This window comes from Thunnus thynnus, chromosome 2 (assembly GCF_963924715.1).
Source record: "Thunnus thynnus chromosome 2, fThuThy2.1, whole genome shotgun sequence".
Lineage (NCBI taxonomy): Eukaryota > Metazoa > Chordata > Actinopteri > Scombriformes > Scombridae > Thunnus > Thunnus thynnus.
The window spans coordinates 30,941,444-30,962,814 of NC_089518.1; the positions used below are offsets into that span (position 1 = coordinate 30,941,444).

General features: G+C 40.0%; 3 protein-coding genes across 3 annotated transcripts; all 3 read right to left on the bottom strand.

The window, feature by feature from the left end:
* Positions 1-258: 258 nt before the first annotated feature.
* On the bottom strand, positions 259-13,274 carry LOC137201186 (UDP-glucuronosyltransferase 2C1-like). The gene is made up of 7 exons (XM_067616109.1): positions 11,967-13,274; positions 5,365-5,991; positions 5,046-5,194; positions 4,835-4,966; positions 3,800-3,887; positions 2,180-2,399; positions 259-1,345 (listed from the first exon to the last, which is right to left on the bottom strand). Exons 1-7 carry the CDS (start codon positions 12,685-12,687, stop codon positions 1,060-1,062), a joined length of 2,223 nt encoding a protein of 740 aa, XP_067472210.1. The 5' UTR covers positions 12,688-13,274; the 3' UTR covers positions 259-1,059.
* Positions 6,808-11,869, bottom strand: LOC137201159 (UDP-glucuronosyltransferase 2A1-like). The gene is given in 5 exon segments (XM_067616072.1): positions 6,808-7,905; positions 8,737-8,956; positions 10,358-10,445; positions 11,438-11,569; positions 11,648-11,869. Coding segments are annotated over 5 exon segments (852 nt in total). The 5' UTR covers positions 11,774-11,869; the 3' UTR covers positions 6,808-7,619.
* Positions 13,275-16,579: 3,305 nt separating the features above from the next.
* On the bottom strand, positions 16,580-19,908 carry tal2 (T-cell acute lymphocytic leukemia 2). The gene is made up of 2 exons (XM_067616096.1): positions 19,166-19,908; positions 16,580-18,752 (listed from the first exon to the last, which is right to left on the bottom strand). Exon 2 carries the CDS (start codon positions 18,732-18,734, stop codon positions 18,396-18,398), a length of 339 nt encoding a protein of 112 aa, XP_067472197.1. The 5' UTR covers positions 18,735-18,752; positions 19,166-19,908; the 3' UTR covers positions 16,580-18,395.
* Between the last annotated feature and the right edge of the window lie 1,463 nt (positions 19,909-21,371).

A 21,371-nucleotide genomic window follows, 5' to 3' on the forward strand; every position in this document is an offset into this window, starting at 1 on the left:
AAAGTGGAAGAATCCTTCAGTTGTTATTAACCACTGTAGCAGCATGGCTCAAGGGTATGGAAGATTTAAAATGCCTACATTAAAACAAATCGATCGATAAAGTACACATTACAACACACTGTTATTTATGCGTGTGTATGTATGTGTATATATATATATATATATATATATATATATATATATAATTTCATGTTTACTGTGTCATCATTAAATGAAGAACATGTTAAAAGGGCAATTATTTAACTTCTTGTTTTGAACAGCTGAATGACTTTTCTATGCCACATTAAAATCAAATCACTGAACGCAGAAAACAAAGTGACAAGGTATATTGCATTTCAGTGTTGTCCAGCAGAGAGCACCATAGCACACTTTGGAAAATTTATGTCACAAATAAAAAGCAATTCATTCAGCTGTTAAAGACAAAAAGCCAAATAATTATCCTTTTAATATATGCATACATGAAAAATGATCAATTAATAATTACTTTATTTTATGGTTTGTTTTATTCTTAATTAGGCATTTAAAATCTTACATACATACAAGGGATCCCCTTGATAAGTTTACATCAACCAATGAACGTCCAGCTTTTAATGACATGTAGACATCAGGTGCAATTATGCAAATAGTGAGTTAGCACCTGCATGTGATTGCACTAATTACTGACAATACATCAAGGAGGAAACAAGAGAAATGTTCACTTATATAAGGAAAGCAAATACATGGTATTTGTCTGTGTAGAGTTTAACTGTGTTTGCTTTTACTTCAAGCTGAAGTAGAAGCTGACTGATCCTGAGTTAACGGTGACAAGTAAAACAAAAAGAGTACAACAAAATCTTTGCTCTTCTAGCATACATATAACAAGTGCAAATGAAACTGGAGTTTTAAGAGAATATACTGTAGATTCTTTTAAAAGAATATCTTGTTTTGTCATTTTTTGTGGTGACAAATAGTGAGACAAAGATGTCCTAGGTCATATTGAAATCTAGGACATCAGGTTACATGATGTGCTTTGGACCAACAGTTTTTTTATTGACATTGATAAGGTATGAAATCAGTCCGTTACTCAGCCTTTCTCTTTGTCTTTCCCTTTCTGCCACAGCATCTCCGGAAGCAAAACTTGCAGGTCTTGATGAAGAGGAATATGAGTAGCAGAACGATGGCGAGGAGGAAGGCCAGGACATCCAGGCTGTGGTACTGGTACCAGGTGAGCTCGTGTGCCTGGACTCTCAAGTGCTTGGCACCTTTGTTTCTCATGGTGAACTCGATCCAGAATACCGCCTCGTCCAGAGGACTCATCGGCCTGTCACGGTGGATGCTGGACAGCCGCATGGCATTTTCCTTGTACCTATGAATATTTATTTATTTACCAAGAATGGGGATAGAAAGGAAAAAAGGTTGAATTTGTTAGGCTCATATATTTAAATCTCTAAGAGGAAAGCTGCTATGTGAGGAGAAAAGTTCTTCAAGTGGTTTTCTAATCTCTTTGGGACCTTGAAACCCCCGGGTGTAATCAAAGTCTGATATACTGTATTAACCTCTGGCTCCTTTATAGCATGTCATAATTCTTACCTCGTTATGACTAATGTGCACTCTCTAAAAAGGCAAAATTACACAGAAGATAATCTCTCAATGCCTAAACAGATTTAAATGGTAGGTTCACAATTTTTAACATGTTTTTTCTTGCTGTAATCATTCCTCCTGTTCATATTGGCTATTGAAGATACCTTCATAGTGTGCTTTCAAAGGTTGAAGCTGATATGAGGCATCTGCCGCCCATATTAGTGAAATCAAGTCAATATCTTCCAAAGTTAATGTCTTTTTAGTACTTAAGTCCCTTTTGTTGTTACTATCCACTGCATCTGAACAGAAAAACACTGTCTGTTGTGATGATGAGAAGATATCAACTTCATTTGACTAACTCAGACATTTGAAGCCACTTATATACGCTTCAGATAAACTTTTAAATACATTTTTGTTTGAAACAAGGACTGTGGATTTTGTCACCCATCGCCTCCATTGAGAGCGCATTATGAAGCGATCTTCTAATGGTCATTATGAACAGGAGGAATGATTATAGCGAGCAAAAACTCTTTTAATGTTCATATGGGCTCCTGACTGTTTTAAGACAGACTTGAAAAATTGTGAACCTGTCCTTTTATTTGCTGGTAAGACAACTTACGATTTCTCATTGATGACAGTGTTGATTGCATCTCTAAGATCTTCACTCTTCATAAAGTTCAGGTCCACAGTAATTGCAGCGCCTTTAGCCTTCATATGCACCAGGTTGTCGGGCTGGTCAGCGAACAAGGGGATTCCCACCATAGGAACACCGTGGTAGATGGCCTCATAAATCCCATTTGTGCCACCATGAGTGATGAACGCTCTAGTCTTTGGGTGACCTGATCAAAAAACATGAAGCAATATTTCACTCTGGTTGGCTGCACCAGAGATGTGCTCCTGAATACATCTCAAACTTTGACCTAAAAAGTGGGACATTTTGCAAAATAACCTTCAAATAATCTTCAGAAAAGACTCCTAGAGAAGAGGTAACAGCATTAATCAGCAAGAACAGGAGAGGAAATATCATCTTTGGATATATTTTTTTAAATCAACACAACTAGCTAGCTGTCAACTGCTACCTGCCACTGTTACCAACCTTCCAAAGGAGAAACTGCACTGAGGAAGCTAACAGGAGTTATTTTGTGATGATAAGAAGAGAAACTAAGGGGCCCTCGTTGGTGGTATTCTCTCTCTTTCTCCATGAACTGGTGTGATGGTGGCACAACTGACTTTGCGGCAGCCTCTTCTAGTTCCAATTATGCAGTGTCTTTGTCCATGTCTGCATCTACATCTGTGTCATCGTGTGGAGTGCAAGAGAAATATATCTATGATTGTCAGTTTATTTTGGACAATTGTAACAAAGACTTTTGCTACGAGAAATACTGGCTGGGAGCTAAATCAGCTGAGTGGCATGGTACACTATGCCCAATGGGCCCAAAGGAGACCACAGCCTTGCCTGGAGCTGCACCAAAGAGGAAACATCAAAAGCAGTGCGACAGTACACGGAAGCTGGGCAGGCATGGAGGAGTGCAAGCTAGGCTAACTGTTAACCCATACAAACCAGCAGTTCCAGCAGTCATGCTGCCTCATGTTCTCTGGACAGCAAAAAGGATTATTTCACGCCCCCATCAGTGCTGGTCACTCGTTGATATGCAAGAGCTGTCTTCATCCAACTGAGACATGTACTTTCTTTATCCTTTCTATTGTTTTTGCACTGCTGTGGGCTTGGAGGAATAGCATTTTGTTTTTTTGTGTATGCAAATACACAAGAAAACGGCAATAAACTAAATCTTGAATCTTATCTTGAAATATACATGACTTTTGTGAATCAAGAGAGGCTGTCATAGTGCACCTTATCAGTTGTGTACGATATCGTGCCTAAAAATAAGTGTTGGCAGAGGCTTGTGACTGAAAACTTGCCAGATCAGATCCCAGACTGTGTTGGGAAAAACTGGACAGAAAACAATAGTAAACACTAGCCACTCACTCAGAAACTTCTGCTGAAGTCAGTCTGCTTGCTTAGTTAACTTTCCCTGGATAAATAACTGTTCAAAAAATGCATTTAATGAATTCACAGTGATCAAAATTCCCCTGCTAGTGAGTCTCTTGGGGATTTTGTACTGTCAGACAAAGTAATCTAATAGATCCTGTGTGATGGATACCCTCTTTCAGTTAAAAGCAAGTCTGAGGGATCACTGTTAAAGGCCTGTTTGGTAGCTTTTGCAAAAGCTTTACTTACCCAGCAGGTCATTCTGAGGGATCCAGTCGTATAGTCTGGTGTTGGCACCCAAAGTCTCTGGTTTTTCTCCACCGTATCTCCACAGCACCTATAAACAATTATACAAGACTTTCAGACCAAGTCATTGCATATGTTATCTATTCCTCCCTGTGAGGGCAGTTGTATGCAGCAGCTCAACAACCACATCAACAAATACACACTCAGTGGATAGAAAAGAAAGAAAAATGTTCATCATGAAGATAAAAAGTATATAAATGTTATGATATAATTTGACTGTATAGCTGTAAATTTAATAATAAATGCTAAAAAAGTAAGAATTTTATTTTTATATTAAAACTTAAGTACTTTTACATTGAAAAAAGATCTATCTTTAGTGCTTTTGGTTTTAGGTAAAAATATAAAATCTAACCAATAATCATTACTTATTTTTGAAAACCCCAACTCTACTCATCCCATCAAATCTAAATGGGTATCATTTCTTTTTTACATGGTCTATTACGTCCTGTTCCAGTAACTTGATTTAACCAAACAAAATGCTATTTTTATGAGTTAAAAAAATTCAAAAAGTTTCATCCTTCCGTCACAGTGAACAATTCGTTTCAAGTAAACAGTCAAAAAGTATTGAATCTACAAACTATGTTGTTGGAAAATCAAATGAGTTTGTATAGCTAACAGTCCTTTCTTGCTATTGCATTGCCATATAAAGGCAGTGTGACACAAAACCCCCCAAATGTTTACTATGATGGATTGTCTGTTTTGAGCAAGTTTCAAATCTTTTTAAGTTGATTTTCATGTTGTACCAAAATAAACTTGAGATCCATGGCAGCCTAAAGATAGAAAATCTTAAAACTCATTGTATCCTGTGAGAATTGGCAAAAAAGTACGAGCAATCTGCTGATAATTAGCTAAAATGTACAAATTCACTTGTTTGAGCTATTCACAATCTCTGCAACAGAATATGCTCATAGCCATAAAACTGTGTTTTCAGGGTCATTCAAGTTTATTCCAGTTGGCACTTAAAGATCTTCCTCTGACCTTTTGTGGGAGCTGAGCAAGGGCCGAGGCGATCATGTTTCCCTTCTCAGAGGTGATGTTCTTGATCATGGACCCCAAAGTGAAGACCACAATACCATCATCTCCAGAACTCTGCACAAACTCTTCCATATCCTGTAAGAAGAGAAGTATCATCCCAGTGCAAACAAAATATAAAAAATGATAAGGCCTATAACAGGGGAGTTAGTGCTACCTCTGGTAAAGGTTTAGCCGGTCTGCAGTGGATCCCACCAACAAATTTGAAGTTAGGGAGGAAAGGACGAGGAAATTCAAAATCCCAGTAGGTTCGAATCAACCAGATATCTGCTCTACCCATCATCTCACAGGCGTTTGTGGGCGTCCCTGTCACAATGCAAAAGCAAAGTATTACCAGTACTGTAGATGAGACTGCTGATTTTCAAATTTGATTTACTTTAAACATCAAATTGTTTCCAAAAGTGTTTGATATAAAAGAATAACAGTTAATAGAAATATAGATCATCATCAACGGTCCATGTAGCTTAGTTACTCACCCTTGACCTCTGTGTAATATTTATCTACTTCTTGCCAAATAACTTTAGTCATCAGTATGTCTTGTAAGGCGTAGAAGAGAAAGTTCCACACTCTCTCGGCAAAGTCCATCTTGTCGGTCAGTTTGCTCATAGCACCAGGGACAAATGAAGGTGGAGCAGGTAGCTGACCGCACTGCCTCTCCCAGTTATTGGCGAGGGAGAAACGCAGGGAGAAGACCAGGGGGATCCCCAAAATCTCTGCTACCAAGTCACTCCCTTGGTAGATTGGGTCGGCCAGGAGAAGGTCGTAGTTTCCCTCCTTCAGCTTCTTCATGATGACGTCTGATTTCAGCACGCCATCCAGATACTGCAAAGAATACTGCACGTCGACTTTCATCAGCTCCATGAATCTGAGGTAAATCTGCAAGTAGCTCATATAATCCATCTCATACATGGAGAAATTAAGGTACTCTTTAAGGAACTCCTCCATGGCCTCCATTGAGACTGAGACGTTAAAGGGTTCATAGCGGAAGCGGGAAGGCTCACTGGTGTTCATGTATATAGACGTGCTTGGGACCAGAACGGTCACCTGGTGTCCCCTGTCGATCAGCGTCTCCAGCACTGGCTTCATGTTAATCCAGTGGCTGCCTTCAGTGTACCACACCAAAATGTTCCCTCCATTTGTGCACCGTGTCACAAAAAGTACCAGCAGGACACAGAAGGAGAGACGCTGCCCCAGCTTCATGGCAGCTGCTGTGTGTAAGGGGAAAGTCTGCTGTGGTCTGATCCTTTTCAAAAGGCGTTCCCAGAAAAACAATTATTAACTAAACAAAGCTGAACTCTGGCATGTCATTCCTCTTTGTGCTTTATGATATATTAGATAACAGACTTACCCCAAGCAAGTGATTAGATGTAAAAGGTAATGGCTGTAAAGTTAACATGCAGGATAAAAAAATAATGTCCAACCTGTACTAGAAATCCACAAAGAAAATCCCTTGATGTTAAAACAGATTTCAAAACACAGGATTGTAGTCGGTGGCTGGGGAGAGACGGAGTAAAATTACTCAAACGGATAATGGGCTTGTACACACTTGCGTAATCTAAGGAAGTTTTGACTACATGTGAGTGCCTGTGTAAGAATTTCCCTACACACCACTGAGGAGTGTCAGTGAACACACACACATCTGTGGACTGTGAGAGTGCAAATGTAAGTTTATTATACTTCTAGGATTGTTTGTGTGTTGAGATAGTCTGTCAGGATTCAGATTGCAAAAAAGTTTACAAAAGTGGAAGAATCCTTCAGTTGTTATTAACCACTGTAGCAGCATAGCTCAAGGGTATGGAAGATTTAAAATGCCTACATTAAAACAAATCGATCAATAAAGTACACATTACAATACACTGTTATATGTAATTTCCTGTGTACTGTGTCATCATTAAATGAGGAACATGTTAAAAGGGTAATAATTGAGCTTTTTATTTTGAACATCTGAATGACTTTTCCATGCCACATTAAAATCAAATCACCAAACACAGAAAGCAAAGTGACAAATATATGTATATTGCATGTCCAGCAGAGAGCACCATAGCACACTTTGGAAAATTTATGTCACAAATGAAAAGCAATTCATTCAGCTGTTAAAGACAAAAAGCCAAATAATTATCCTTTTAATATATGCATACATGAAAAATGATTAATTAATAATTACTTTATTTTATGGTTTGTTTTATTCTTAATTAGGCATTTAAAATCTTACGTACATACAAGGGATCCCCTTGATAAGTTTACATCAACCAATGAACGTCCAGCTTTTAATGACATGTAGACATCAGGTGCAATTATGCAAATAGTGAGTGAGCACCTGCATGTGATTGCACTAATTACTGACAATACATCAAGGAGGAAACAAGAGAAATGTTCACTTGTATAAGGAAAGCAAATACATGGTATTCGTCTGTGTAGAGTTTAACTGTGTTTGCTTTAACTTCAGGCTGAAGTAGAAGCTGACTGACCCTGAGTTAATGATGACAAAACAAGAAAACAAAATCTTTGCTCTTCTAGCAAACAGATATCAAGTGCAAACAAAACTGGACTTTTAAGAAAATATACTGTAGATTCTTTTAAAGTAATGTCATATTTCATCATTTTTTGTGGTGGCAAATAGTGAAACAAGGAAGTCCCAGGTCATATTCAAATCTGGGACATCAGGTTACATGATGTGCTTTGGACCAACAGTTTTTTTTTATTGACATTGATAAGATATGAAATCAGACTGTTACTCAGCCTTCCTCTTTGTCTTTCCCTTTCTGCCACAGCATCTCCGGAAGCAAAACTTGCAGGTCTTGATGAAGAGGAATATGAGGAGCAGAACAATGGCGAGGAGGAAGGCCAGGACATCCAGGCTGTGGTACTGGTACCAGGTGAGCTCGTGTGCCTGGACTCTCAAGTGCTTGGCACCTTTGTTTCTCATGGTGAACTCGATTCAGAATACCGCCTCGTCCAGAGGACTCATCGGCCTGTCATGGTGGATGCTGGACAGCCGCATGGCATTTTCCTTGTACCTATGAATATTTATTTATTTACCAAGAATGGGGATAGAAAGGAAAAAAGGTTGAATTTGTTAGGCTTATATATTTAAATCTCTAAGAGGAGAGCTGCTATGTGAGGAGAAAAGTTCATCAAGTGGTTTTCTAAACTCTTTGGGACCTTGAAACTCCGGTGGTAATCAAAGTCTGATATACTGTATTAGCCTCTGGCTCCTTTATACCATGTCATAATTCTTACCTCTTTATTACTAATGTGAACTCTCTAAAAAGGCAAAATTGCAAAGGAGATCATCTCTCAATGCCTAAACAGGCTTAAAGGATAGGTTCACAATTTTTAACATGTTTTTTCTTGCTGTAATCATTCCTCCTGTTCATATTGGCTATTGAAGATACCTTCATAGTGTGCTTTCAAAGGTTGAAGCTGATATGAGGCATCTGCCGCCCATATTAGTCAAATCAAGTCAATATCTTTCAAAGTTAATGTCTTTTTAGTACTTAAGTCCCTTTTGTTATTATCCACTGCATCTGAACAGAAAAACACTGTCCGCCGAGATGATAAGACGATATCAACTTCATTTGACTAACTCAGACATTTGAAGCCTCATATACGCTTCAGATAAACTTTTAAATACATTTTTGTTTGAAACAAGGACTGTGGATTTTGTCCCCCATCGCTTCCATTGAAAGTGCATTATGAAGCAATCTTCTAATGGTCATTATGAACAGGAGGAATAATTATAGTGAGCAAAAACTCTTTTAATGTTCATATGGGCACCTTACTGTTGTTTTAAGACAGAGTTGAAAGATTGTGAACCTATCATTTTATTTGTTGGTAAGACAACTTACGATTTCTCATTGATGACAGTGTTGATTGCATTTCTAAGATCTTCACTCTTCATAAAGTTCAGGTCCACAGTAACTGCAGCGCCTTTAGCCTTCATATGCACCAGGTTGTCTGGCTGGTCAGCGAACAAGGGGATTCCCACCATAGGAACACTGTGGTAGATGGCCTCATAAATCCCATTTGTGCCACCATGAGTGATGAACGCTCTGGTCTTTGGGTGACCTGATCAAAAAACATGAAACAATATTTCACTCTGGTTGGCTGCACCAGAGATGTGCTCCTGAATACATCTCAAACTTGGACCTAAAAAGTGGGACATTTTGCAAAATAACCTTCAAATAATCTTCAGAAAAGACTCCTAGAGAAGAGGTAACAGCATTAATCAGCAAGAACAGAAGAGGAAATATCATCTTTGGATATATTTTTTTAAATCAGCACAACTAGCTAGCTGTCAACTGCTACCTGCCACTGTTACCAACCTTCCAAAGGAGAAACTGCACTGAGGAAGCTAACAGGAGTTATTTTGTGAGGATAAGAAGAGAAACTAAGGGGCCCTCGTTGGTGGTATTCTCTCTCTTTGTCCATGAACTGGTGTGATGGTGGCACAACTGACTTTTCGGCAGCCTCTTCTAGTTCCAATTATGCAGTGTCTTTGTCCATGTCTGCGTCTACATCTGTGTCATCGTGTGGAGTGCAAAAGAAATATATCTATGATTGTCAGTTTATTTTGGACAATTGTAACAAAGACTTTTGCTACGAGAAATACTGGCTGGGAGCTAAATCAGCTGAGTGGCATGGTACACTATGCCCAATGGGCCCAAAGGAGACCACAGCCTTGCCTGGAGCTGCGCCAGAGAGGAAACATCACAAGCAGTGCGACAGGACACGGAAGCTGGGCAGGCATGGAGGAGTGCAAGCTAGGCTAACTGTTAACCCATACAAACCAGCAGTTCCAGCAGTCATGCTGCCTCATGTTCTCTGGACAGCAAAAAGGATTATTTCACGCCCCCATCAGTGCTGGTCACTCGTTGATATGCAAGAGCTGTCTTCATCCAACTGAGACATGTACTTTCTTTATCCTTTCTATTGTTTTTGCACTGCTGTGGGCTTGGAGGAATAGCATTTTGTTTTTTTGTGTATGCAAATACACAAGAAAACGGCAATAAACTAAATCTTGAATCTTATCTTGAAATATACATGACTTTTGTGAATCAAGAGAGGCTGTCATAGTGCACCTTATCAGTTGTGTACGATATCGTGCCTAAAAATAAGTGTTGGCAGAGGCTTGTGACTGAAAACTTGCCAGATCAGATCCCAGACTGTGTTGGGAAAAACTGGACAGAAAACAATAGTAAACACTAACCACTCACTCAGAAACTTCTGCTGAAGTCAGTCTGCTTGCTCAGTTAACTTTCCCTGGATAAATAACGGTTCAAAAAAATGCATTTAATGAATTCATAGTGATCAAAATTTCCCTGCTAGTGAGTCTCTTGGGGATTTTGTACTGTCAGACAAAGTAATCTAAAAGATCCTATGTGATGGATATCTTCTTTCAGTTAAAAGCAAGTCTGAGGGATCACTGTTAAAGGCCTGTTTGGTAGCTTTTGCAAAAGCTTTACTTACCCAGCAGGTCATTCTGAGGGATCCAGTTGTATAGTCTGGTGTTGGCACCCAAAGTCTCTGGTTTTTCTCCACCGTATCTCCACAGCACCTATAAACAATTATACAAGACTTTCAGACCAAGTCATTGCATATGTTATCTATTCCTCCCTGTGAGGGCAGTTGTATGCAGCAGCTCAACAACCACATCAACAAATACACACTCAGTGGATAGAAAAGAAAGAAAAATGTTCATCATGAAGATAAAAAGTCTATAAATGTTATGATATAATTTGACTGTATAGCTGTAAATTTAATAATAAATGCTAAAAAAGTAAGAATTTTATTTTTATATTAAAACTTAAGAAAGGTCTATCTTTAGTGCTTTTGGTTTTAGGTAAAAATATTAAATCTAACCAATAATCATTACTTATTTTTGAAAACCCCAACTCTACTCATCCCATCAAATCTAAATGGGTATCATTTCTTTTTTACATGGTCTATTATGTCCTGTTCCAGTAACTTGATTTAACCAAACTAAATGCTATTTTTATGAGTTAGAAAAACTCAAAAAGTTTGTTGCATGTTGTTGTCAATTAACTGCAAGTCTATCTCATACCACAATGGCAGTCTAAGTCTGCCATTGTGGTATGAAAATATATTTTAGGCTTGAAACTTGCATTAGATGGGTAATCCGTCACAGTGAACAATTCGTTTCAAGTAAAATCAAATGAGTTTGTATAGCTAACAGTCCTTTCTTGCTATTGCATTGCCATATAAAGGCAGTGTGACACAAAACCACCCAAATGTTTACTATGATGGATTGCCTGTTTTGAGCAAGTTTCAAATCTTTTCAAGTTGATTTTCATATTTTACCAAAATAAACCATGGCAGCCTAAAGATAGAAAATCTTAAAACTCATTGTGTGCTGTGAGAATTGGCAAAAAAGTACGAGCAATCTGCTGATAATTAGCTAAAATGTACCAAATCACTTGTTTGAGCTATTCACAAGCTCTGCAACAGAATATGCTCATAACCATAAAACTGTGTTTTCGGGGTCATTCAAGTTAATTCCAGTTGGCACTTAAAAGATTGTACTCTGACCTTCTGTGGGAGCTGAGCAAGGGCCGAGGCGATCATGTTTCCCTTCTCAGAGGTGATGTTCTTGATCATGGACCCCAAAGTGAAGACCACAATACCATCATCTCCAGAACTCTGCACAAACTCTTCCATATCCTGTAAGAAGAGAAGTATCATCCCAGTGCAAACAAAATATAAAAAATTATAAGGCCTATAACAGGGGAGTTAGTGCACCTCTGGTAAGGGTTTAGCCGGTCTGCAGTGGATCCCACCAACAAATTTGAAGCTAGGGAGGAAAGGACGAGGAAATTCAAAATCCCAGTAGGTTCGAATCAACCAGATATCTGCTCTACCCATCATCTCGCAGGCGTTTGTGGGCGTCCCTGTCACAATGCAAAAGCAAAGTATTACCAGTACTGTAGATGAGACTGCTGATTTTCAAATTTGATTTACTTTAACCATCAAATTGTTTCCAAAAGTGTTTGATATAAAAGAATAGCAGTTAATAGAAATATAGATCATCATCAACGGTCCATGTAGCTTAGTTACTCACCCTTGACCTCTGTGTAATATTTATCTACTTCTTGCCAAATAACTTTAGTCATCAGTATGTCTTGTAAGGTGTAGAAGAGAAAGTTCCACACTCTCTCAGCGAAGTCCATCTTGTCGGTCAGTTTGCTCATAGCGCCAGGGACAAATGAAGGTGGAGCAGGTAGCTGACCGCACTGCCTCTCCCAGTTATTGGCGAGGGAGAAACGCAGGGAGAAGACCAGGGGGATCCCCAAAATCTCTGCTACCAAGTCACTCCCTTGGTAGATTGGGTCGGCCAGGAGAAGGTAGTTTCCCTCCTTCAGCTTCTTCATGATGACGTCTGATTTCAGCACGCCATCCAGATACTGCAAAGCATACTGCACGTCGACTTTCATCAGCTCCATGAATCTGAGGTAAATCTGCAAGTAGCTCATATAATCCATCTCATACATGGAGAAATTAAGGTACTCTTTAAGGAACTCCTCCATGGCCTCCATTGAGACTGAGACGTTAAAGGGTTCATAGCGGAAGCGGGAAGGCTCACTGGTGTTCATGTATATAGACGTGCTTGGGACCAGGACGGTCACCTGGTGTCCCCTGTCGATCAGCGTCTCCAGCACTGGCTTCATGTTAATCCAGTGGCTGCCTTCAGTGTACCACACCAAAATGTTCCCTCCATTTGTGCACCGTGTCACAAAAAGTACCAGCAGGACACAGAAGGAGAGACGCTGCCCCAGCTTCATGGCAGCTGCTGTGTGTAAGGGGAAAGTCTGCTGTGGTCTGATCCTTTTCAAAAGGTGTTTCCAGAAAAACAATTATTAACTAAACAAAGCTGAACTCTGGCAATCTAAGGAAGTTTTAACTGCATGTGAGTGCCTGTGTAAGAATTTCCCTACATACCACTGAGGAGTGTTAATGAACACACACAAACACATCTGTGGACTGTGAGAGTGCAAATGTAAGTTTATTATACTTTTAGGATTGTTTGTGTGTTGAGATAGTCTGTCAGGATTCAGATTGCAAAAAAGTTTACAGAAGTGGAAGAATCCTGTTGTTTTAACCACTGTAGCAGCATGGCTCAAGGGTATGGAAGATTTAAAATGCCTACATTAAAACAAATCAATCAATAAAGTACACATTACAATACACTGTTATATGTAATTTCCTGTTTATTGTGTCATCATTAAATGGAAAAACATGTTAAAAGGGTAATTATTTAGCTTTTTGTTTTTAACAACTGAACAACTTCTCCATGCCACCTTAAAATCAAGTCACTGATTGCAGAAAACAAAGTGCAAATTCAAAAAAAGCAATTCATTCAGTTGTTAAAGACAAAAAGGCAAATAATTATCCTCTTAACATATGCATACATTAAAAATGATTAATAATTACTTTATTTTATTGTTTGTTTTGTTCTTATATATGCATTTAAAATCTTACATACATACCAGGGATGACAGTGTTGGTCTGTTCGCCACTTTTGTCCAGAATGAAATATCTCAACTGTTGAATGGACTTCATAGATGTATAAAGAAAACAGGATAAGGTGCTGCTGCTCAGCCTTGCTGCCAATTTTTGCCCAGTGGCCACTCACGGTTTTGCAGCATAGACAGCCATTTTAAAAGAGACGTCTATAAGACTGTTGACAGGACTTCTCCAACTGCAAATAAGGTAAACTATGACTCTTTGTATTATGAATTTTTAACCCATTAAGGTTTTATATTTGTAAAACTTTCGTTGAGCCTAGAAAAGCGATTTTTAAAATCTGTGACATCATCCTAATGTCAAGTCTACGGGAGCGGGAATTCGCAGGCGGGGCCAACAGGGGAAAGGCTACTGCACATATTCAGTGGGCCGCACAATGCAGACGCAAACCTGAAAGTTCGTGCGCCAGCTGAGCAATTCTTATTTGATTGATTAGGCACTATCTTTGAGTCCAGTATGCAGTTCCTATAATACATCCATGATGGATTGCTATGAAATTCTTTACAGACATTCATGGTTCCCAGAGGATGAATCCTTCTGATCCCCTGACTTTTCCTTTAGCACCACCACATGGAGGTTCTCATTTGTGATTATACGTGAAATGTCTTGACACATATTGGATTTATTGTCATGAAATTTGGTTCAAAGATTCATGAGGATGAATTGTAATTCCCTCACAGTTCATCCTTCGTTTTGTCCAAAACTTTGGTTTATTACCAACCTGCAAAACTGAAGACATTCCCATCAGCCTAGGCTGGACTTTATGTTTAGTGCTAATTTGCACACTAACACACTTAACAAAAATGGTGAACATTAGCCTGCTGATGTTAGCATTTAGCTCAAAGCCAAAGCACTGCCTCACAGAGCCGTCAGCATTTTCTCTTGTTGTGTTGTTTTAAAGATGTATCTACCAGTCGAATGAGGCAGCTGATTTCAGAAACCAACTGGGGCCAGAGGGGTCAGCTCGATGTGAATATTCGGGAGGCGGGGGTTGTCGACCATGCCTTTTAGGAACCAGTGGCGTTGAGGCTGTGTTGTTTTCTGGGAAATGTCACCTCAAACTGTGAGGGCGTCTTAAATCTTACTCTGGGTACTTTGTCCCCCTCATTAACATTGTAGATTCCTTTTGACGCTGGATTCAGGAGCGTCTGGAAAAACAATAAGCATTTGAATATTGGACTCAATGCCCTGTTGAGGGAGTCAGTGGCCATTCATAGTGTGTAAGTGTGTGCTGTGTTCCTCAGACCTCCCCTGGTGGGGCAGAGAAGCTGTGAGCAAACAAATGATAGGTGTAATAGGTATTTGCATACAGAATTGCAGAATCATAACTGTATATTGCTCTTGTATTTAATTTTCTCGGGAGTTCAACCATCTAATCCTGTCTCACTACATTCCTGGTGCTTCCTCTCCTTCCTTCCTTCTTCCTTGCTCTGTCTTCCCACCACAGGGTAAGGGTTACAGCGTATTGCTTTTTGAAGTAGATATTTGCATAATCAGATTAGGATGTGTGATTGTCAGTGGGCTCCCCCATCAGAGGGTGCTCCAGAGGAGAGAGGGTGCTGTCCAGCCCAACAATGGAGGACTCCCCTCCTCTCTCACCCTCTAACCAGCCTGCACCTGCATCCCACCCACCCTGGCTGCAGGTCGGCTGCGGCGGCAGTCAACGTTTGGGCTTGCAGCCGTGCAGGGTGATAGAGAGCGAGAGGAAAGGCGAGGGAGGAGGGGGTTCGAGTGCATGACGGGAGTGGGAGGGCAGGGGTTGAGCTGAGATATTTAAACATGCAGAGTGTGAATTGGCTTTAAGGGGATAAAGAGCTCAGGGCCTATCGGTTGGCACCCAACTCCAGAAATTCTTTTTCATGGGCGCCTCAGCCGGGAGAGCGAGGGGCTGCCTGCACTGATCTGGCCCATTGTGATAACGGATTCAGACAGTGTGCTAGACACTGATAAGGAAATGTGCTCTCAATAGACGATTACCCACATACTTGGGAGAGAATAGTCAATCAGGCAAATATACTTGGTTGAGGGAATGAGACGTGTACAGATTTGTTATTATTTTCAATACAGGGTTTCATAATCCTGCTAGAAAGTTGAGGTCAGAGCAATGCTTGCGCTGTGATTGGGTGAATGCTGTAAATAAGGTGTATCAGCAAAATGCATTTTATAGCCTGACAGCATGTGTGCAAAAGCTGTCACACGCCATCCTATCCGGTTTCAAATGATGACTCGATAATGAATGACGCATTTAACATGCAAAGAAGTATCCTTTTTGCTGCACTGCTTCTCATATTATCAGGCAGTTCAGCTATTAATAACCACAGCAATTTTAGCTCAGTATTATTTCAGTTCACCATAAAATTGCTCAATTCACTGTGAAATTGCACAAGAGGTAAATACCTCCCAAAAACAAGCTGTGGGAGCTGCTGTACAGTTGTTATCATCCTCCCACTACAATATGATTTGTTTAGTATTTTTGCAGGATTACAAAGAGTCACCTGTCAGTTCCCACAGCCCGTCAGTCAGTCAGTGTGTCCAGCTGCCCTCTGCTCCGTTTACACACCATTAGCCAGAGTTTAATAGCCGGGGTGAAAGCGCTCCGAAACCAACTCAGTGTTTACTCTTCAGCTCAGTTAGTTGCAGCCTTTTGCCTGAGAAATGGGGCACATTTTCCACAGCCACAATAGGCGATTAGGCATGTAAATGGCTGACCTCGGCGTTAAACGGCCCGATGACATCACTGCAAATGTGGAGTCGGGTGCAAAAAAAACGGCTGATATTGAAACTTGAGCGATAAATCAGTTAGTTTATCAACAGAAAATGTATGGTTTGCTTGTTGCAGCTTCTTTAGTTTTTTTTAAAATTTGTTTTTATATGGTTATAAACTGAATATCTTTGTGTTTTGGACTGCTGACCCCAAAAAAAACAAGTAATGTGAAGATTTGCCTTGGACTTTAGGAAATATAATGTTTGTTTTTTTTAATATCTTCTGGCATTTTATAAACTACACAACTAATTGATTAATTGAAAAAATAATGAAAATGAAAACAATCATTATTTGCAGCTCTAATTGGAACTAAAGTTGATTTTCATCTGTTATTTATTAACAGTTAGATGGCATTTCTCATAAATGCTTTTATTTAATTGCACAGTAACATTTTTTACAGCACAAAGTATTATTTTAGTCAAATTTATTCCATTTCTAGTTTACATTTTGGCATTCCTGCTGCCTCTCTTCCCATAAATATTAGGTGTTCAAGTATCTCCTGCTGTTATACTTGTCACAGTCACGACTTCAGTTTTATACCGTGTGCAGCAACAAAGTGACATTTTTAAACATGCCCAGGATTTCTTCTTCTCCATCTGCATGTTTGGTCAACTGGACGGTGTTTGACTCCAGGATGACCTCAGGGTCACAAGTTAAGCTGTCACTTTCAGCGCTCCTCTCTCAGGCCTCTGGTCAGTGGACAGAGTGCAGAGGTCAGCTTTGTGTCCACATGGTCATCACAGGACTTTGTGGACAAAAGTCTCTGGGCTTCTTGAGTACAAACAAAGAGTGTCCGCACTGAGGCAGCAGCTCTGCTCTTAACTTCAGATCTGATGTGTTTTACACAGCGTAAAATAATGTCATGTCCCAAATCCATACTATGTACTAATTGTATACAGTATACTTATTGTTTTTGTGTACTGTTTTGCGGTTAAAAGTCAACATACTAAAGTAAACAGCATACTAACAAATAGACAGCAAAATATGCACTGTAAAATCTAGCTTCTCCTTTTCCTTTGTACAGTGATTGTAGGACAGTCGCGTCCATCAGCAGACTTACAATCAGGTGTTTTAGTTTGCGTACTGACTGTGTGAATGCACCACATTTTCAAAACCTGTTAGGATTTAGTGAGTAGTGTGAGATTGGTACACAGTTTAAGAGTCTATTCAGAAATTGTGGCTCAAACATTTTAAGTGTGTAATGGTTATAAAATGACGTTGTTCATTAAACATATTCAGAAAGTGTTTTATTAACAAATCATTTATTAAATAAATAGTTCAAATAAATAACATACTGTGTATTCACAAGCAAACAAAAATAACTTACAAAAGAGGTATCAGAAGATAATTAGCACACTCTTCACAGTAGACAATCAATTCATAATCTTTGGCTATATGACATGCGTATTGTACAAAAAAAAAAAGTCAGATGAAAGCACATTTAAATGAGAAGATATCGTGTCGTGAAGCACATCATTATCGAAAGAGGATTGTCAGTTTTGCCAAACTTCCTCAGCCCAATCTTAGTCAGGAGAAACGAATAATCAATCAATACTCATCATTGTAAAAGAAAAGCTTTCGCAGAACTGATTCTTCTCAATTCACATAACCTTGATAATTGAAAAGAAAGGTCAGATTTAGTCTTCTCGGGGGGAAAAAATAGCATGTCGATTTTTAAAATTAAAAAAAAAAAAAAAAAGTGCCCTTGGCTATTTTGAGGCGGAGAATTGGCTGAGCCATTATCTATTCAAATGCCTCGCTGAATCTATTGCTTGAAATGAGAAATTCTTTAATCCCTCCATTTTCCTCATTGGCAAAACACCCTCTTACTGCAAAACTAAATTAGTTCCAGGCGGGCCGGCAACAAGGAATATTAATATGAAGACATGAAGGGAATATTGTACATCCAGGTTTTACACATCCATGCAGAATGCAAATTAATTTTCCAAATAATATTTCAACACTGATCAGCATTCCGGCTTCGCCTCGATTTCAGCCACGTGTGGAATCCACAAACATCACACAATATTGCATCTTCTGCACTTAAACACGGGGTCAGAACCGCCTGACTCAGGAGGTGCTGACATGCAGAGACAGAAAAAAAAAAAAAGAGTCTTGAGGAAGGACGAGATCAGTTTTTAGACCCGGAGAAACAGTCAGAAAGTCCACTCAAGATGTTTTTCACGTTCAGGGTCTCCGGTTCTACCAGGCCTCTGTGCTGTCGCAGCTGGATCCGGGTGACAGAGCCTCGGTGTCGCTAGTCATGGCCCACGGGTGCGGAGGGGAATGCAGTTGCTCCATGTTTCCTCTGAGGAAGGTGAGAAGAGCGGTGGGGGAGTGGCTGGCCGGCTGACCGCTCTGGCTCTCCAGCAGCTGCACCAGGAAGTTGATGTAGCGCATGGCCAGACGCAGGATCTCGTTCTTGCTCAGCTTCTTCTCCGGAGGATGGGTGGGGATGAGCTTGCGGAGCTCAGCGAAGGCCGTGTTAACGTTGTGCTGGCGCCAGCGCTCCCTCGTGTTGGTGAATACCTTCCTGGTCATGGTGCTTTAGGTGACTGACTGGAAGGAGAAAGTTGAGTTAATGTCTGTCAGAGAGGCACAAAAATTAGAGCTATTGATACAAATTATTAGTGGAATCTAACAAGAACATTTAGTTTTTATTTTGTTTTCTGCTTCTTCTTTCTGTACTACCCTCATATTTTTTCCTCTCGTTTTAAAAAAAAATAGTTTTCTTGCCTCACACACGGCCTTCACTCTAAATATAAATTAATTTTCAACAGACCTGCTGGTTAAATAAATACTCTAAATATTTTAATCTCCCACTTAATTGCATCATGCTGCAAGCAAAGAGTACACTGTGACTCCATTGCTGATAAATTATTTACTGGATCAAAGTGGAAACAGATGCCCTCAAGGATGGAAAAAAAAAAAGAAAAGAAAATCCTTCACTACATCCTTCAGAAGATTCTCACCTGCGTCGGTGTGTTTAGGAACGTGCAGAAATTTCAGGTGCTCAGGGAGTTACGAATGTGCTGCCAGGTCATCAGCGTCCACAGCTGCAGGAGTCCAGTGTGAACGTCCACTCAGTTGTGTCCTCTCATGCTCGCTGAGAGATCCTTGAGAGCAAGAGGGAAGGAGAGAGCAAGAGAGACAGAGAGAGAGAGAGAGAAAGAGAGGGAGAGAGACAGAGAGGAAGGGATGGGGTACAGAGAGAGAGATAGAGAGAGAGAGAGTAGGGGGGAAGACTGCTGCATGCTCGCATCCCACCACATTTTATAGCAGGGTGAACCCTATTGTGTGACGTGTGCTGTCGTGGAGCCTCTCCGCTCTGTGTCATTGTGTGAGGTTGGTGTTAACTGAGGAGTGATTGTTAACACACACACACACACACACACACACACACCCCTCCTCCTCCTCTCTATCGTAAGAGGTAGCTCGGTGGTTATATTGTCCCAAAATCATCACTTGAAATGATTTTTTATGTGTTTCTGTGCAACATTTGAGGGGATTCAGTTTTTTTTTTTTTGTCCGCTCTCAGTACTCAACAGCCTTTTAAGTGACTATTTGTGCTGCTTTTATGATTCATTGCTCATTTAATCCTTGAAGGTTAGCATTAAAGGTGACAAATAAATTCCCATTGAAGTGAAACTGAGACGTTCATCTCTCTGATCCTTCTCTTACTGCTGTGGACACTTGTTCCTTTCTGTTTCTCTGACATTAGGCATGGACAACCCACCGTCCCCTCCGCTGTGGAAAAGAGCTTGATATCACTGGCTGCTCTGCTATTGAATTCAGCCTGATTGGGCCACAAAAGGTAAAAATACCATATCCAGATTGACAGTCGAACAATATGGGTTTTGTTATGACTATGGTAATCTTGTTGAGCCATTCCAAGGGGCCACACATAAATTACAGCGTCCTGACTCACCTCTCTCCAACCACTCCTCACCGCTCCCCCCCCTCTGCCTCCCACTTTCAACCTCCGCTCGGTTAAAAAAAAAAAAAAAAAGTCTAGTTTAACCAATTGTCACTGTTCTTTTTTACACCCTTCAAGTGTTGTTTCAAAGACGCAGCCTTCCATAAAAGTCTCTGTGTGGAGTAGGAATTTACATAATCCGATTAGGGGTTGGGATTAGCTCCGGGCCTGGAGAACAGGCCCGATGGGGGCCGTTTTTCTGAATCGGCCATTCATGGGCCGCTCTGCACGTCCAAGAGGCTGCACCTGCAGGCCGGGCACCGCGACTCTCTGGCTCCATCCAGCCTCCACACGCTGACTGCAGGGTGTTTCGGCCAGCGTGTTGACCTTCATCACACCTGCAAGGCCACGTGAAGATTATACCTGACTTGTAATTTATCTGCGAGGCCCCTTCTGCTATTTACTACATTCAATTAAGTGTAAGAACTTTATGAGGGTCTGTTTGGCAGTCTCATCAGGTCCACTCAGTCTAAAAGCGCTTGAATGACACTACAGTCATTTTCATAACGTTTACCATCTATAGTTTACCTTGTATAGTCAATACAGTAGATATAGATTTATAGATAAATAACTATCAGCTAATATCTGGTTTGGCAGATTTATCTCTATCAGTCCCCTCCAGACAAGTTTTAAGATTTATATAAAATACTCTACTTTGAATAATAATTTGTGTCTGATATGGTTTTTCCACCAAAAAAGTTCATTTATATTATTAAAATCCTTAAAATGACATCTCCTCCTTCTCCCCCATTAAAAATTCCAGTATCTATAAATATGCAAATATATTTCAATTCAGAAGTTTGACTACTTTACAGTGAAGTAGGAAACATCTTCTGTAAAGTCCTTTGTCAGTGTTTGTCTAATGGAGGCTTCAAACTCGTGTAAGTTGAGTGTTGGACCAGCACTGGCTCCAAATTATTTGTGATGTCACAAATACCGCTTGTAGGCCTGTCCCTTAAAACTGGACTTTCAATGAGCTCAGAGAAACTTTCCACTTTCAGCAGATGAATGTGAAAACAAACAGAGAGAAGCTCAAACATTCAACTGTGCTGAACAAGAAGAAAAACATATTTTTGAGTGGAGGAGGACTTTAAAGCAGAAAGATTCTACATAATTGTTAATAAAATTGGCTCTGAATGTCTGGACTCTTCCCTACTTCGACATAACAGAAACTGTCCCTTACAACACATCACTGACCAAGT

What these genes read in the sequence shown, in the direction of transcription:
- LOC137201186 (XM_067616109.1), bottom strand. Translation starts at nt 12,687, where the DNA reads ATGAAGCTGGGGCAGCGTCTCTCCTTCTGTGTCCTGCTGGTACTTTTT. An exon ending in ATATTACACAGAGGTCAAGG is followed by an intron (nt 5,195 to 5,364) that starts GTGAGTAACTAA and finishes GCATTGTGACAG; the next exon opens with GGACGCCCACAAACGCCTGT. An exon ending in TTGCTCAGCTCCCACAAAAG is followed by an intron (nt 3,888 to 4,834) that starts GTCAGAGGAAGA and finishes AATTGTTTATAG; the next exon opens with GTGCTGTGGAGATACGGTGG.
- tal2 (XM_067616096.1), bottom strand. Translation starts at nt 18,734, where the DNA reads ATGACCAGGAAGGTATTCACCAACACGAGGGAGCGCTGGCGCCAGCAC.